Here is an 18,644-nt window from a genome sequence, read left to right on the forward strand (position 1 = left end):
GATTTGTCCAAAAACCAGAGGGGGGGATGTTTTTTTTTTTTTTAATCATGAAAAAAAAACAAGCAATACATAGGCCTAATTATCTTCATATACATGCATCATATATGTCTATGATATGATAATCGCGGCTAGACGCTCAGTTCTTGTGCTCCCTCTCATTCACGTTGAAATACTGAAACCGAAACTGAAACTTTGAAACTGAAACGCAACCTTTTTGGACAGAACTCACTACAGTAGCCTATACCCTGTAAGCAAAATGACGTCCCCTAGACGTCCTGTAATGGTCTCTCTGAACGTTCTAAAAACGTAAATGTGTATGGTTCCCGTGACAACTTTAGGACGTTTTGCACGACGTTCCAAGACCGTCCTGAGGACATTGCGGTGACAACTGGGAAACGTTTTCTATAGGTCCTGGGGACGTTATGCAGGACGTTGCAAGCACCTCCCGAGGGCATTGTGGTTACGTCTGGGGAACGTGTTTCTATAGGTCCTGGGGACGTTCTGCAGGAAGTTGCAAGAACATCCTGAGGGCATTGTGGTGACATCTGGGAAACGTGTTTTAGACGTCCTGGGTACGTTATTCAAGGATGCACCGCGGACGTAGCAGGCACGACCGTTTTTGCTGAGCTAAATGAATAAAATAAAATAATAATAGATCGCGGAGCCGTCATTTTGCTTACAGGGCGCACACACACACAAGTTCAAGTTAATTTATATTACACATTTAATATGATATGCATAGAAACACACACAGACACACACGATTACAAACTTGATTGCGGACATGGGAATTGAACCTTAAACCTTCCTATTACTAAACCAGATCGCTACCTACTGCGCTAACACTGTCTGATTACTATTGTGTCACTTTAACACGTTTATCACAGTGTGAGACAGCCAACAAACGTAGTCTTTTTTTCCGAGGGTTTGAGGAAAAGCATATTGTAGCGATCTCAGTCACTCAGGGTTTTCCTTAATGATTCCTTTTTTAATTAACATCCATGGCACGTCACGGACGTGCGGGCAGGGAGGCAGAATAACTAGCCAAACTAAGAATGATGAAATAAAATAAATATGAATGCTTCTCTACTGATCTGTGCTATAAATGTAATGTCTGCATGATTCCAATACAATGCATACATAGGAAGGTCTATCAAGTGTCTATAGCTTTAACATTGAGCTTTCCACAGGCCTTCAAAGATGCTGCAACAGAACGTATAGAGCTCACCGGTCAAAGTGTCTGATTGGAATTTCTTTAAAAAATCCCGTCTCGCAAACACAATCTGGATTTGACAACAATCCTAATATTTAGGCCTATAAAGCAAATGTGCACTGCCCTTATTATGTTTTAAAGGAACAGGCTAATCTGCCGTTAGAAAGTTATTTAACAACACGCATATGCTGCATTTTAAATAAAGCGCAAACCCTCGGTTTCAAACGAGGATCGAACTGAGTGAGAAGGATCCAACATGGCCAAGCAGACTAGCCTTAAAAGCTTTTTTTCAGAGGCCAAACACAACTGATGAGGGTAAACCTTCTGACGAGGATGAACCTATAATACCTGCAGTGTTGCGTCTGAACGCGTTTAATTTTATTATACTGTCTATGCCTGTGCGTTAGCACCGAAGTTGCGTATCCAAGAGCGGTATTGCAGACAGAGATTTGGAAAAATTAGGCTATAGCTCGCACTCGCAGCATATTGAAAATTGGAGCTGTGAACTTAGTTCAAAATTTTGAATGATGAACAATGAACTGAGCTACTTCATGTAGAAAGCGAACTTTCCAAACACTGAATACCTGAAGCCCTAGATGTTCGAACAGCATCACCAGAGAAAAAGCTGAAATGTCGGGCGTTTATGTTGTTATGGAAGTTCTCTTGGCTCAGGTGCGAGGTAATTGATAGTCACAGTAAAATGTTCTGTTAGCAATGCGAAAAGGCGACGCAAAGGATTCACAAGAGGGTCGAATAATTTAAGAATCTCTGCTCTCATTAAACAGAGCAACGACCATGTTGCGGCGCTCATTTTAACGCCACAGCAAGTTGCGATTAAAGGACACTTATTGACGCGCATCAGACATTAATGTTTTTGTTTCCCATTGTAAACTTAGGAAAATAAACATGTTGCATTCTAAACTACCTGATTATGTTATTACTTAAGCTATGCAGGCCGCCAGTTTTCTTCAATAGGCTAATTTAGAAGCAGAAATAGATATTTGGCCGGCTTATCATTAAAATGTCTCGCAAATGAAAAACATTTTTCTCTAGCGGAACCTCTTGTTCAGAGAGGACCATCAGAGGACGTCAAGGGGACGTTTTGGAAGGATCGAATGCAAACGTCCCGCAGAGGACCACAGGTAAAGGTTACGGGGACGTTTTTAAAGGATGTCCTGGGGACGTATGCTGAGAGACCAAATAAGAACGTTCCCTAATAGTCCGTTTTAAGGCTCATGCGAACGTCACGCAGAGGACCTGCAGGTAAAGGTAACGGGGACGTTTTTAAAGGACGTCCTGGGGACGTGTGCTGACCAAATTATAAGGTTCCCTAATATTCCGTTTTAAGGCTCATGCGAACGTCACGCAGAGGACCTGCAGGTAAAGGTAACGGGGACGTTTTTTAAAGGATGTCCTGGGGACGTATGCTGAGAGACCAAATAAGAACGTTCCCTAATAGTCCGTTTTAAGGCTCATGCGAACGTCACGCAGAGGACCTGCAGGTAAAGGTAACGGGGATGTTTTTAAAGGACGTCCTGGGGACATGTGCTGACCAAATTATAAGGTTCCCTAATAGTCCGTTTTAAGGCTCATGCGAACGTCACGCAGAGGACCTGCAGGTAAAGGTAACGGGGACGTTTTTAAAGGATGTCCTGGGGACGTATGCTGAGAGACCAAATAAGAACGTTCCCTAATAGTCCGTTTTAAGGCTCATGCGAACGTCACGCAGAGGACCTGCAGGATAAGGTAACAGGGAGGTTTTTAAAGGATGTCCTGGGGACGTATGCTGAGAGACCAAATTATAATGTTCCCTAAAAGTCCGATTTAAGACTCATGCGAACGTCACAGAAGGACCAAACGTAGACTTGCTACGAACGTCAAAAACTTTCTGGTAACGTCCTCTAGCGAACGTTGTGCCAGGGACCAATTGGGGACGATTGGGGACCTTGCGAATGTCCTGTTAACGTCCTGGGGACGTTCCCTGTTTGCGGGGTACACGGAAATTAGCAAAGCCAGCGAATTCTGAGAATGCCGACAGTTCGGGTAAGGTGAACATTAGTGCCAGCGATGTAAGCAAGTGGAAGAAAACGCTGCCACAACCTGTTTTTTCATTGTTTTTTTTAATAATTGAGGGTTATCCCCCCCCACAAAGTTAGCACAGGCCAGCATTAGCCAGTACCTCTGACCAGAGACTAAGCTTCTTCTTTTTTTTTTTTAAGATTTGTTTTTGGGCTTTTTGCCTTTAATCAGATAGTACAGTCAAGGTTTGGACAGGAAATGAGGTGGGGAGTGAGATCGGGAAATGACAGCAGGTCGGATTCGAACCCGTGTTCCCGTGGGCGTTCAAGCCAATATATGGTCGGGGCTACTGCTTGCACCAGAGGTCCCCCCGACCAGAGACTAAGCTTGTTACTTTTATAAAGTGCCTTGATAAAGTTGTTTGGTGTGGTTGGTAATACCTTGGTTTGTTGATACAACGTGGCTATTGGTATGGAATTCTCTGACGATAAGATTAGCACTATTGCTACGGATCAATAGTTCAATAATAGTCTGCATCTCGGCCGAAGCATGTTGCCTTTGTATAGGCGCTCTATGCGCAATTTAAATTGATTGATTTAATTTATTATGGTCTGTAACTTTTATGAATTTAGGATGTCACAAAGTTACTTACTAAACATATGGCCTACAATTGCAAAGCTATGTCATGGAGGCATTTTGACCTATTGGGCCCTGTGAGGCATGCCGCTAGTGACCAGAGGTGCCCACACTGAGCAGTGCCCCATTGCCCCTGCATTAAAAGAGCCCACACTGAGCAGTGCCCCATTGCCCCTGCATTAAAAGAGCCCACACTGAGCAGTGCCCCATTGCCCCTGCATTAAAAGAGCCCACACTGAGCAGTGCCCCATTGCCCCTGCATTGAAAGAGCCCACACTGAGCAGTGCCCCATTGCCCCTGCATTGAAAGAGCCCACACTGAGCAGTGCCCCATTGCCCCTGCATTGAAAGAGCCCACACTGAGCAGTGCCCCATTGCCCCTGCATTGAAAGAGCCCACACTGAGCAGTGCCCCATTTCCTCTGCATTGAAAGAGCCCACACTCAGCAGTGCCCCATTGCCCCTGCATTGAAAAAGCGCAGCACAAGGATTCACGGCAGCGGGGGAGCCTCTCCACTGACAAACACCATGTATTCATTTTGAGTCAAATTTATTTATTTTTTATTTTTTATTAATTAGGTTTTCTGTGGGGTCTTCACACTGTTTAATCCAATGCTGGCATCACTCCTCTTGAGTTTTGGTTGGTTTAGTCCACTCCATTTCTATTTCTATTTCTTTTCAACAGGTGCTGGCTGACGGCAGACTCCAACTTCATCTACATCATCCATGGCCCACTTCATGTGGCTCTAGTGGTGAGGCCACCATATGCTAAATGAAACCTTATCACACAACATCATATCTAAGTACAAGTGTCTAGAGTACGCAAGAAAGTAGTCTAATAGTATCCTATGTCACAGAACTAGGCCCCTAGCATTACAGTGTGGTGGGGATGGATAGGTGAAGGCAGAGGGTTTCACACACACACTCACTCACACACACACACACACACAGTGTGGTCGGGATGGATAGGTGTAGGTAGAGGGTTTCTGCAAGTAGATCAGATGGAGAGCCTATAGTATCATCCCACATCTGAAATAGTCTAGACAAGAAGGGGGGAAAAAAGGAAAAAAAGATATGTGCCATTAAAACCGCAGGCAGTTGTTGAGGAGGTGCAAGATATGATTGGTAGGATAAGCCTACAATTTTCACCATTTATTTTCTGATGTTGGAATGGAATGATATAAAATTGTATTATGAGCAACGTAGCCTACACATGTGTACAACTGTAATCATATGTGTCTTTAGACCTGAATGTTTCAATAACTAATCACATTTTAAGTTAATAACAAACAACAGTTTTCCTTTTTTCAAATCTAGGTCAATTTGTTTTTCCTGCTCAATATTGTCCGTGTGCTAATCACCAAGCTGAAGGTGAGCCACAGTGCAGAGTCAAACACCTACATGAAAGCAGTACGCGCTACGCTGATCCTTGTGCCCTTACTTGGTGCCCAGTTTATTGTGATGCCATCTCAGCCAAAGGAGCGGACAGCAAAAGCCATCTATGAATTCATCATGAACCTCTTCATGCACTTCCAGGTAAAGGGGCAAAGGGCAATACTCACTACTTCACGTAACCCAGGCCTCATTTTCTGTCAGGACCCATAACCACTCGTGATCATCTCCTAACTCTGTCGTCAGCAGTGATGGGCAGGAAAATCTCAAGTTGAAGAGGAGAAAGGCCGGTCTGAGTTGAAAAACTGTGACCAACACAAATCCTCGTTGCGAAATAAAATGTGTTCAGTTTGTTCCATAACGATTTGTACACACAGGAATAAATCGCTGTCTAGCCCACTTAATTAAGCTGTACATTTTTTGCACACTTAATTCTAATATCCCTTTGGGGCGGGAGCATACATTGTTCAAAACTCATATTACTAGTTGGCAAAGAAATTAATATTAAGTAGGACGTAAGTGTAAGGGGACAGAATTTGGGAAGTGGTGGAAATAGGGCAAACATTCGATATCAGAAAAGGATTATTTGTAAAAGCTACACAATGCAAGGTGAATTGCTGTTTAAATAATTGCACAACAGAACATTAATTAAATGGTGTCTTGTGAAACTGCTCCTCCTAGTTTCTTTCTATTAATTTATAATATTTACACGTAAAACAATATTTTTTCCACAGGAGTTGTTATGGACCTATTTAAACGTAACACAATATTTTATTTCCATAGGGGTTCCTGGTTGCACTTTTATTCTGCTTCTGCAATACAGAGGTAAGACCATAACTTATTTGGAATACCCCCTTGAGATGTACCATCTTGTTTTTGAGGGGGTCCACAACACCATTGGACAGTAACAAACATTACATGAACATAAAACAACATAGAAACAGCACTAAGACAAGACAAAACATTTTCAACTACAACACTTCAAGCACACACAAGACCAGTGGAGCTAAAAAAAAACACAACACTACAAGCACACACAAGACCAGTGGAGCTAAATAAACTACAGCACTTTTGTTGATTTTGGCTTTCGAAGAAGGTCAATCAAAGGAGCTTTAAAGAAGTTGTCTTAGGCAGCTGAAAAAGCAAGCCAGTGGTTGTGGCTGAGGTGCTTGCAGACTACTTGACCTGAACCAACACTGAGATCTGGGAAATCTTGTTGAGGTGTATCTGTTGTCTTTGGTAGTGGCATTTGTCCTAACCAATCATGAGTAAGGAGTGGGGTGGGTCTGGGATGCCAGACACCACTGTTGAGATTTCTGGTGGTGTAGCGGGCCTAATTCAAGGGAAAAATGATGAAGAAAGGTGCCTGTTTGAAAACCCCAGTGAATTGTTCCTGTAGGCAGCTTGGTTGCTTTTGTTGTATCCTGCTGCTCAGGTTTTATGGTTGGGTTGGTCATGTTGTTGTGTTTAGCGGTTGTGTTGTGGGTTACTGTGAAGGAGGGCCTTTATAAATCCTGAATACAACATAGAGAGGTTAGTTAGCAAGGAAACATCAGCTTACCATGTACCTAGAGAACTGCAAACTGGGAGCTAGCTGATTAAATGCAGTGTAGAAAAATGCCTGATTATAGATTAAACAGACATTTCTGACAAATCATTTGTTGGCTTACTTATTGAAGGTCACTCATCAAAGACACAAGGAGTCTGTCTCAGTGCAACTTCTCACCTCAAACTGTTGTTCGATGGTGGATCAGACTACTGAGACAAATTGTTTGAAAGTTACAAATACTTTTATTGCATATATTATTACTATAACATCTATTTCAATCTCTTGATGTAATCCTCTCTGATGCTTGTGTCAGCTGAGAAATGTGTGTGAGTGCATGCAAAAGGGTGTTACAGAACAACCTGCAGTTCAAAATAGAAAGTCATTAAAGTTTAAGATGAAACATATTTAAATATATATACCCTGGTGTATCTCTAAGTTTGGAATGTGTCTGTATATGGAGAACATTCGACAGAGACAGACATCACACACACCTTAGAAGTAGTCCGGAAGTCAATTACAAAGAGATAAACCAAACTTTATAGTGTACGACCAGTATAGTAGGCCAGTATGGATACTCACAATTTTCCATTCAAATTAAATTGATTGTTAATGTAATGTCAAATTTGAGCTAATTAGTTGAATGTGTTGCTACGTGTCTCTGTTGATGTATTTTCTGTGTCTGTGAATACATGTATGCTGTTATGTTTCTCAGGGGTGGCAAACATGGAGTACAACACAAATGTTCCTTTGGGTACAATAAAGAATCTCTTTTCTTAATTCTTCCTGCAGGTTCAGGGTGCGCTCAAAAGGCAATGGTGGCTCTATACTGCCCAGTGGAGTGGCCAGCATTTGACCTCAGATTCTCACGGCTTTCCTACCGGTGCTTCCGTCACTGAGACAAGCCGTGCCACTATCAGTCTCAACTGCCAAGATGTAGAAGATACGATTACTCTGAAGCACCAACACAATGGGGACAGTAATGGCATCTGTTCCTGCAGTAGTGACCCCAATGTCCCTAAACTATTAGAGACGACTGAGGTCTGAGTCTCAACCACTTCAACTCCACCTCCACTGTTCACACTGTTTATTCTATGTCCATAAACACAGTATTTGCACTGCTACATCTGTATTTCATGGGTTTTGTATGGGGTGTCTATATAGTTATATTGCACAATGCTAAAATAAATTAAACAATACATAGATGTATACATATGGGATTGTTGACATTGTTGATGGTGTAATGGACTCACTATATACAGATAGGTTGGATAAAGTATGTTAATCATTCAAGCAAAATACACAATGTATCTTACATTATTGAATTATAAAAAAATATATGTCTGCTCATATTTAAGTTAAACATGAGCAGATATATATTTGTTATGATTCTGTTTATTGGGCTTTGGTTATACTAACAACGAAATACATACATATAGAACTAGTTCACTAGAACAACAGTTGAACACAACCTCACATGCCCATCCCATCTCCACACACCTGGGCTGAACATATACTCACACGCTAACACACATAAAACAAACTCACAATCACACTAACACACACACACAAGTACCCGTGGTTCTCCATTTCTGTTGTTACACCACCTGGTCCCTACTTCTGTCGAACCCTTTTTTTATAGACAATGTATTTTCTTTAGTTAAGTTAGTTTTAGTTCTTTAGTTAAATTATGTGGTTACTCCCTGTCATGCCATGCCTAATTTGTGTATTTTAACTTTAATATAATATATTGTCATGCTTATAATGTTTGCGGCGTAGATTTTCATTAACAGTGATTGTATTGGTTAGAGAGCAGACACGTCCTTGTTTGTTTGAACATCATTTAAATATTTAAAAAGGATTTGTTATGTTGCAATCCCATCATATTAATAATGTATCTCCGCACCTTTTATCCTTTGGGATATCAGCCTAACAGCCTACTTAACACCACCCACCCATCCCCCATACACTATGACTGGGTCTGTTTTTGTATAAGCATCTTAAGTATATGCTATTTGATACACAGGACATACATGTAAACAAATGTGTATAAATACTATGGAGTCACATTCTTGTTCAGTATAAATAAAACAACACATTCTACTGTACTGATAAATCATCATCTTTCTAGTTACAGGATTTAAATGTAATCTGGTTTTACTGAAGCAACAAACATTACATTATACAAGGGTTTTTTTTTTTTTTTAAGATCCTTCCAATCTTTAGGTTTGTAGTGAGGAAGGTATCAGAATTTCAAAAATATCATGTGTAAACTCCAGAATTAAACAGAAATATCATGGATAAACTACATAATTAAACAAAAATATCAGGAGTAAACTACAGAATTCAACAAAATGATCAGGGCTAAACTACAGAATTAAACAGAAATATTGTGGGTAAACTACAGAATTAAACAAAAATAGAGTTATGATAAACAGCTCATTACCCATCAGGTTGGGTGACACTAGTAACATTGTAGTACAGTAAAATGGTAGCACTTTGTCTCTTTCAGAAACGTTTAATTAGAGAGAAGGCCAGTGACTTTGATTGGGGAATTGATTCTTAAACTTTCAAGAATCCAGGCTTCCTCCAAATGCAGTTACTAGGGCGAGGTTATCTCTTATGGAAGTGGAACAGTGCTAGCCTGGCCATTACCAGCCTGTGACTCCATTTCATTCCGTCTTTCAGTCTGGGCCAACCCAATGCATTTTGGTTTCCGAGATGGACGGGTGCTTATCTTGAGGTTTAAAATCATTGGAGTTCCCTTAACCAATCAGCAACGTTTAGTAAGCATTCGGTAGATTAAACTCTTCCCAAAGCCAGTTGGGAGAAGAGCTACGACGTCCTTTCCAATCATAAAACTTACAAGAAAATACTCTTGTTCTCCTTTTAATTTTCTGATGTTCTCGAGAGTTGAGAAAACTTTTCCGATAGCTTTTCGTGTCTTTTCCTCCAAGGCGAGTTTTGCGTCACAGCTCTGAACTGTTCGCTGATTGGTCCTGCAAAATTTTGAGTTCTGGAGACGATTGTCAATGGGGTTGGGCCAGACTTAGCCTGGCCATTACCAGCCTGTGACTCCATTTCATTCCGTCTTTCAGTCTGGGCCAACCCAATGCATTTTGGTTTCCGAGATGGGCGGGTGCTTATCTTGAGGTTTAAAATCATTGGAGTTCCCTTAACCAATCAGCAACGTTTAGTAAGCATTCGGTAGATTAAACTCTTCCCAAAGCCAGTTGGGAGAAGAGCTACGACGTCCTTTCCAATCATAAAACTTACAAGAAAATACTCTTGTTCTCCTTTTAATTTTCTGATGTTCTCGAGAGTTGAGAAAACTTTTCCGATAGCTTTTCGTGTCTTTTCCTCCAAGGCGAGTTTTGCGTCACAGCTCTGAACTGTTCGCTGATTGGTCCTGCAAAATTTTGAGTTCTGGAGACGATTGTCAATGGGGTTGGGCCAGACTTAGCCTGGCCATTACCAGCCTGTGACTCCATTTCATTCCGTCTTTCAGTCTGGGCCAACCCAATGCATTTTGGTTTCCGAGATGGGCGGGTGCTTATCTTGAGGTTTAAAATCATTGGAGTTCCCTTAACCAATCAGCAACGTTTAGTAAGCATTCGGTAGATTAAACTCTTCCCAAAGCCAGTTGGGAGAAGAGCTACGACGTCCTTTCCAATCATAAAACTTACAAGAAAATACTCTTGTTCTCCTTTTAATTTTCTGATGTTCTCGAGAGTTGAGAAAACTTTTCCGATAGCTTTTCGTGTCTTTTCCTCCAAGGCGAGTTTTGCGTCACAGCTCTGAACTGTTCGCTGATTGGTCCTGCAAAATTTTGAGTTCTGGAGACGATTGTCAATGGGGTTGGGCCAGACTTAGCCTGGCCATTACCAGCCTGTGACTCCATTTCATTCCGTCTTTCAGTCTGGGCCAACCCAATGCATTTTGGTTTCCGAGATGGGCGGGTGCTTATCTTGAGGTTTAAAATCATTGGAGTTCCCTTAACCAATCAGCAACGTTTAGTAAGCATTCGGTAGATTAAACTCTTCCCAAAGCCAGTTGGGAGAAGAGCTACGACGTCCTTTCCAATCATAAAACTTACAAGAAAATACTCTTGTTCTCCTTTTAATTTTCTGATGTTCTCGAGAGTTGAGAAAACTTTTCCGATAGCTTTTCGTGTCTTTTCCTCCAAGGCGAGTTTTGCGTCACAGCTCTGAACTGTTCGCTGATTGGTCCTGCAAAATTTTGAGTTCTGGAGACGATTGTCAATGGGGTTGGGCCAGACTGAGTATGAGCTTGAAATCAATTCAGGCGGAAATACGTAGGCTGGTGTCACCAGTCTAGGCCAGACTGAGTATGAGCTTGAAATCAATTCAGGCGGAAATACGTAGGCTGGTGTCACCAGGCTAGAACAGTGCCAATGCAAATGGCAAATGGCATATTGAATAATGTGAGCTGAATACAAACATAATGCAAACACAATGCTTGAAATTGTATACATTGCAATTCAACACACATTGAAAAAGAATCCCACATCATGTATGATGCTTGAATGTTTTACAATATTTCAATATTTCATTTTTTTTGTGAGTGCAGTGAAATTCACGCTTTGTTATTGCCGGGGTACTTTTCCAGAATGTGCAGTGCCAAAAAATGTAAGCATTCTAAATGTTGTGGGATTTTTTTTCAATGTGTGTCAAATTGCAATGCAGAAAAATTCAAGCGTGGATGCAATGTGTTTTTATTCAGTTCATGTAATTCAATATGCAATCTCAGAACATTAAAAACTGCCATTAGCAGAAATTCAAAGTGTTCACTTTCAAATTAAATTTGCAATGTAAATCGACAAGCGATAACATATAAATGTTATGAGGTTATGTAGTATGCCTCTGGTTCTTCCATTGAGGAAACGGAGGAAGGACCTCCCCAAACTTTTTGAGAATTTATTTTTTTAATTGAACTGACTAAACTCCTTTAAAAATGCAGTTTGATATCAGTATGCATATTATACTATGCATATTATAATTTGTTTCCCTGAGTTAAAATAACATTAGCACCACCTATCGTAACCAGAAATGATTGCATGGAGGACGTCCTCCCTTTTGCTCCTATTGAGGGACGGTCTCTGATACTGATACACCCTGAAACATCCATTAACATACACATTTGCCACAAACAATGTTAGGCTTACAGCCCATGTTGCGAAATAATGTTATTTTACGTGTTGCCTTTGTTACTTGTTGTTTAATATTGTGGAAAGGATGTTAGTGAATGATTCCGACCATGATGCATTTTAAATGGCATCAATTTTGGTCTTGTGTCTTAATTTTTCTTAAAACAATTGCAGCTGAAAATAAATTTAGTCAAATAATAATAACCAATAGCTTCAGTAATTGAGGGGGGGAATAGGCCCAGAATTTTGCATTTAGTTTTTCAAATCAAGAGTAGGCCTGATTTGGCTTTGCATCCTTTCCTTCTGGCCTTGTCTAGTCCAAAGACATGCTGCCCAAAGTACAATGGTTCCACACTGGTGGCTTTGTATCAATTTTATCCCTGCCTGCTATTTTGTCCTGTAGTTAACAAAAACACCCGGAAACAACTTGTATCTCACATACTTATGCCACCAACAGAATAAGCAGGCCAATGGCAACCAAGCGCAGTCCTTCCTCCCTCACTTTAAAAACCACGAGCCGCCACTGGTATGTACAGTGGGGAAAATAAGTATTTGAACCCCTTGCGATTTCACAAGTTTGGCCACTTGCAAAGAAATGTGTGATCTATAATTGTAATGGTAGGTGTATATTAACAGTGAGAAACAGAATATCAACAAAAAAATCCAGAAAAATGCATTATAACATTTATGACTTTCTTTGCATTTGATGCAAAAAAAAAGTATTTGAACCCCCAAAACTGACTGACAAAAATGACTTAGTACTTGGTGGAATAACCCTTATTGGCAAGCACAGACGTCAGACGTTTCTTGTAGTTGGTCACCAGGTCTACAAACATCTCAGGATGGATTTTGGTCCACTCCTCTTTCCAGATCCTCTCCAAATCTTTAAGGTTGTGTTTTCAATGGGAGGGAATGAGGGAATGAGGTTCAAGCCCAATATTCCACGTTACATGGCCCCATCCATAGTCCCCTTGATGCGGTGGAGTCGTCCTGTACCCTTGGCAGAGAAACAGCCCCAAAGCATAATGTTTCCACCTCCATGCTTGATGGTGGGTATGATGTACTCTTGGAGTCATATTCAGCATTCCCCCCCCTGTCAAACACGGCAAGTCGAGTTGATGCCAAAGAGCTTGATTGACATTCTGTCTCCCAATCCTCCCTAGAATCATTCAAGTGTGCAATGGTAAACTTCAGATGGCCCTGTACATGCGCTTCCTTGAGCAGGGGGACCTTGCGAGTGCTGCAGTACTTCAAAAAATTACGGCGTGGTGTGTTGCCAATGGTTTTCTTGGTGACTCTGGTCCCAGCTGCCTTGAGATCATTCACAAGCTCCCCCTGTGTAGTTCTGGGGTTATTCTGCACCTTTCGAATGATCACTGATTCCGCACGAGGGGATATCTTGCATGGAGCCCCAGACCTAGAGCGGGTGACAGTTGTATGGTGTTGCTTCCATTTATGAATAATCGCACCAATAGTTATCTGCTTCTCACCAAGCTGCTTGCCGGTGGTTTTGTAGCCAATTCCAGCCTTGTGCAGGTCTACAATCTTATCAATCTTAGCCAAACATTTGTTTTACTTATTGCAGCACTCTTCAGTGGTCAAATGCCACAGAGCGTTTTGTGTTTCCTTAAAATGAGATCCCGCGTCCATGTACCAAGGCTGTTGTTGATACCTCAAACTTTGCTGTTGGAATTATGAACTCACTTCCTGTTTGGGTGGCTTTAAAATCATTTTCAGTTGAAAGTAATGGACAAACGATATTTTGTCTATCTTTGGGATCTTCAAAGATATGGCCACGCACACAAATTACCTTTGTTCCAGGCTGCTTTTCCAAGTGTTGTTGAAATGTCTCAATGTTTGGCAGCTTTGCCACTGGCAGGGATGGCGGCCACATCAATTATATTAACATGAGAATTTCTGTCTCGGCCTTGTGACCTCCACTGGTGTTATCAGACACAAGATTGATTTATTTAAGACTTGCATGACCAAGTTTGGTTTTCACATATCAAAGCATTTCTGAGACATGACCTCAATTCCTGTTTTAAAATCCATGTGATAACTCTAGTGAGGCTTGGTCTGAAGATGTGTGCTGACTTGAAAAATGTCATTGACTTTTCCAGAAAATCCCAGATGGCATAAAATCCAACTATGCGGAAACTTAACAAAGGGTGCGAGGAATTTGGTTGGATCCAAAGATTTTGCATTTTTGCAAACTGGGCATATGGTTCAAAGTTCTTTGCATAAATATACTTCCAACTTTGACCTGTTGGTGGCGCTAGAGTGCCAGAGGTGCAGACATAAGACATGTATATAATAAGAAACGGTAGGAACACAATGGTTGCCTATGCTGCTTGCTGCTTTCTCCCCTCAAAAACATAACCTTCCTATACTGAAACGTATAAAGTTTAATTTACATTTTGTAGATTACACAAATGTACAGTGTCAAATGTACAGTGGACAACATGGAAAATCAACAATAGTAACATTATTAAAGTCTGTGAAACAATGAAAATCCAGTCTGACCCAGACTGTTATGACAAACATTTTGTCCCGATGTGTATTCTAGGGTAGGGTAAGGGTACAATAGTAACATTATTGAAGTCCTGGGTACTGTTCGGCGTAGCTTGCTAAGCGGTTTAGCGAGCTAGATTCCAGGCTAAAAAAAGAGAACGCCCCTTTATCGGGTTCGGCGAAGCAAATTCTGATAAATTACCATAGTAACATATCACTTAGCACTAACCTGCTCCAGGGCAGGCTAACCAAAGTTTAGCTGGCTAAGATTGCCACACCCACGGCAAAAGGAGGGACCCCATTGACAAGGAGTCGTATTAGATAGTTTGATTAGCGTGGGAAGAGTTCTTTGCGATCGCCAAGATCCATTTTTCCATCATGATGAGTTCTTGTACGAGCGCTACCGATCCACCCGACAAGGAATAATTCATTTAAAAAACCTTCTCGAGTAATTTATTGCAAACACAGAACATTGAATGTCTTCACTTCATTCATTTTTGTAATGTCGGCGATGCAGAGAACAAAGCACTCATAATTATATGACAGTGGTATTAGTAGTTGAGACATGGGTACAGTTGTGACACCCGAAATAACTTGCATGCGCAGCAATCCTGAGACGTGATTTTTAGTTTGCACATGAATACTAACGTCTTATTTGATCCCAGGAAATTTGAGCACATAACCCATCTCCCTTACGGAGATATTGGCGAAAGTTGTTTTACCTACTTAATTGCAAACGTCTAGTTTTGCAAACGTGTCTAGTTTTTGTGCAGTAGTGAATAAAGTCTTAGTCTACTACACCATACCATATCATTTTTGTAGAAAATGATTAAGGTGGATGCATGATAAGAAGAGAGAAAAACACAATTTCACAACATTGCTTCAATGTATTGAATTTCTTATTAATACATTCACATTTAGTCATTTAGCAGACGGTTTTATTCAAAGCGATTTAAAACTACAATTCGGACAAAGGTGAGGGGGGTCAAACCAGTGAACTGCTGCATGCAAGCCATGAGCTCTACCCGCTGCACCAAAGTCACATATTCGACACAAGAAAAGATATCACGTCTTAACAGCCTATAGACAGTTCCTTATATTGCTGTTGCAGCGGCGGAAGTGTTAGATTTTGACATGATTATGGTCTTGAATTCTTCATAACGCGCTCATGGTGATATCCTGCCTTGGCGGAGAAAAAAATGAGTCTTTTTCTTTTTCTTTGCGTTTAGACTATTGTACTGTTAAAAAACATCATGGTTTTGGTGATCGACCTTTCCTGCCTTTTGAAGCAGGACGTGCACGCACAATTTATCTGATGAGTTTAGCCTGGGACAAATTAACTTGACGTTTAAGTATCGCCAGACTGGTATAGCCTGTTCTCATTTAGCGAGCTAGATTATCTCATGTTGCGAGTTAAATGTATTAACTTAGCTTCAGTTCTACGCCGAACAGGGCCCAGATGTGTATTATCATCCTGCAGTGACATTGTTTCAAACCCCTATACATGACTTGCTATGCTAAATGAGTTTGCACACTTGTTTACTTGGGGGACAAACTGTTGAAGACTGTAAAAAATATGTGGACTTGTGGTTGAAAACCAAGCCATTTCCATGGACCTGACGCTCAAGAAATAGAACCATGCTCTAAGCCTTGGTGTCTCTATGGTTTGCCATCTGTATTTGCGAAGATATCTGGATCAAAACCATGTAGAGAGACACAGATAATAATACAAAAATCTGTGTTTTTTCCTCCTCACAGATTTAGCCTAGGCACTATAGCATGACTTTCAAGACTAGATAATAAAATGACTGTTGAATGTACGTATATCACCAAATTTCATCTGAAAATAAGCAGGGGAAATACTGTTGCAGATAACCAGAAACACTCCAGTCAACAAGGCTAGTGTTACCTCATTAAGAGTCTCTAGTCAGTCTATCATAACATTAGCTAACTGGACAGAGGTGTGATGGGTGTTTAGGATGAAATTGTGAAATTTCTCTGACCAAGGATACACAATGGATGGACATTCGTGCATCCTGAAATTATTCAGTTTGGCTAGGTGTTGTAGTTTCAAGTGAAACTTCTTCTTTGAGGATGAGAAATGCCATTACATTAGCTTACATGGGACTTTCCATGGCCGACTACACCCCCACGTTCAGAGATGCGTTGCCCACTGGATCTATGCAAATCATTTATTTCTTGTTCCTCCAGTGTACAATAATTTCAGTGCCCAAAGTTTAAAACGTTTTAAATGCCAATGTTTTAATTCAGTTCAGTTGTTGTTTTATCAATGCCAAACTTAAAATCCTCGGATGTGGCTCCATACAAAACATTTAAAACAGAATTGTCTGTAAAAAAATCTAAATGAACAAAAGGGTACTCAGGCTGTCATGAATTGTCCATTATTTACAAAGTTCAAGACTGAGTATGGATGTCCACTAACTTCAATCAACAGTCTCAGTAAACATAGGTGTCAACAGCAGTGACCCTGTGGGTCCTTTACACATCTGTTGGTCCATCTCCTCTGAACACCCTGAGGCTTCAGCGTCCTCCTTACCCTTGTCTTTTCTTTGGATTTTCCTCCCAGTACCTTCAGTTGACATCTTTCTGATGATGCTTTGAAACTCTTTACTCTCTACAGTCTCTTGTAGTTTTTTGTGTTGTTTATTATCTTCTGGTGCTCCATCTGCCATCTCAGTCTGGCCTCCAGCCTCCCAACTTGGGGCCAACATCCTTTTGTTGAGGTTCTTGTCTGGAAGTTCTTCACTTGCATTCTTTTTAGTCCGAGAGGAGCAGTTGTGTTCATTGAAGTACTTCTGTCTTGTGAATCCTTTATTGCACGTGGAACAGCGGAAGCGGTAGTCGTCAGTGTGTGAGCATTGGTGCTCAGTCAGGTGGGCCCGCCGACTGAAGGCCTTCTGACAGAACTGACACTTAAATGGCTTAATACCTAGAAAAGAAGAGATATTTGAATGAAAACCATGGACTCTGGAGCTGATGAACAAGAATACACGTTGCCATCTCTTCACAGCAAGACATCACAGTCCAAATGATGTTTGTTTGTGGTACCATAGTAGTGGAATAAGAAACACAATTCCATCCAATCAGGAGAAACCGCTATATTTCAAAACAATGTATGTAGATCGTGTGTAGAACCTTGTCTTCAGAATAAACCAGTCTATTATTTTAATTATTTTTATGACTACTACTTCTACTTCTAATAAAATAAGCAATGTGATGATTAAACTTATCAGCAGGGTGTAGTCACCATGATGTCAGAATGTAATTATGATCACTGAAAAATTAGAAATCAAGTTCAGGGGTCGTTCCATGCAATCTTACTAACAACTTACGTACAGTACATCTCACATGCAATTCTGACTCTACATGAGAATTTGAAGTTTATGGCCATTAGGGTTTGTAAAGGTAGTCAGATGCCATGTATAGGTCACCTCTGTGTTCACATTTTAATTAAATTGAATCCTGGGTCTATCATGCACATTTATAGTAGTCTGATGAAGGTTTGTCTGCCTAGACATTTTCAGTATACAAAAAACATTGAATGCCACACACGCTTATATTCAGCACAAATTCTCAACATTACAAGTATGTTATCTGTTATGGACAGCTACTGGAAAAATACATACTGAACATTTGTAACCATTTCAGCTCTAAACTTGGCAACATATTGGCGATTAAAGTATTAAATCATTTCATGTGGCTTGGACATGAAAGTGCTATAACTATTAGTCTCAAAGGAACATTGCAATTCCATGTTTACAAAAATCGACACAATATCAGTAAATAGCTGCAACATTTGTGGCAGCAGTTTTTACACATAATGAAAATAATGGTTGGTGTTTCAGTTGAACTTATGGATATTTGTTATGTTGCAATTCCCCCGAGATGTGCCATTGATTCTCTCAAACTGAATGGTAACATTCAATTTAAAGATGCAGTAGGGAACCATTATACAAATAACTTTTTGTCATATTCCCTAAATGGTTACAGTAACACTCTGTAGTGCATATCTCATGTTTCTGTAATATTGCCGCATATATACGTATATATATTATAACTGCTTGATGTTTATTATTAATGCTGAATGCTTACTCCATGCTAACTTCTTACCACTTGGTCAGCACATCCACAGCACTACATT

General features: G+C 40.6%; 2 protein-coding genes across 3 annotated transcripts in view; one reads left to right on the forward strand and one right to left on the reverse strand.

The window, feature by feature from the left end:
- The window catches only part of calcrl2 (calcitonin receptor-like 2), a 69,331-nt gene extending 60,570 nt beyond the window's left edge, over positions 1-8,761 (forward strand). For both annotated transcript variants that reach the window (XM_080854538.1, XM_080854539.1), the window contains exons 10-13: positions 4,552-4,618; positions 5,184-5,402; positions 6,042-6,083; positions 7,597-8,761. In XM_080854538.1, coding sequence (XP_080710664.1) covers positions 4,552-4,618; positions 5,184-5,402; positions 6,042-6,083; positions 7,597-7,851 — 583 coding nt within the window. In that variant the 3' untranslated portion in view covers positions 7,852-8,761. The remainder of the gene's footprint in view (positions 1-4,551; positions 4,619-5,183; positions 5,403-6,041; positions 6,084-7,596) is intronic.
- An 8,165-nt stretch (positions 8,762-16,926) lies between these two features.
- znf341 (zinc finger protein 341) overlaps positions 16,927-18,644 on the reverse strand; it is a gene marked incomplete at its 3' end in the record, with an annotated part of 29,838 nt that continues 28,120 nt past the window's right edge. Inside the window, exon 15 of the mRNA XM_080853628.1 lies at positions 16,927-17,432. Within this exon, the coding sequence (XP_080709754.1) occupies positions 16,927-17,432 (506 nt within the window). The remainder of the gene's footprint in view (positions 17,433-18,644) is intronic.

The sequence above is a fragment of the Sprattus sprattus genome (genome assembly GCF_963457725.1).
Source record: "Sprattus sprattus genome assembly, chromosome: 16".
Taxonomy (NCBI): Eukaryota; Metazoa; Chordata; class Actinopteri; order Clupeiformes; family Clupeidae; genus Sprattus; species Sprattus sprattus.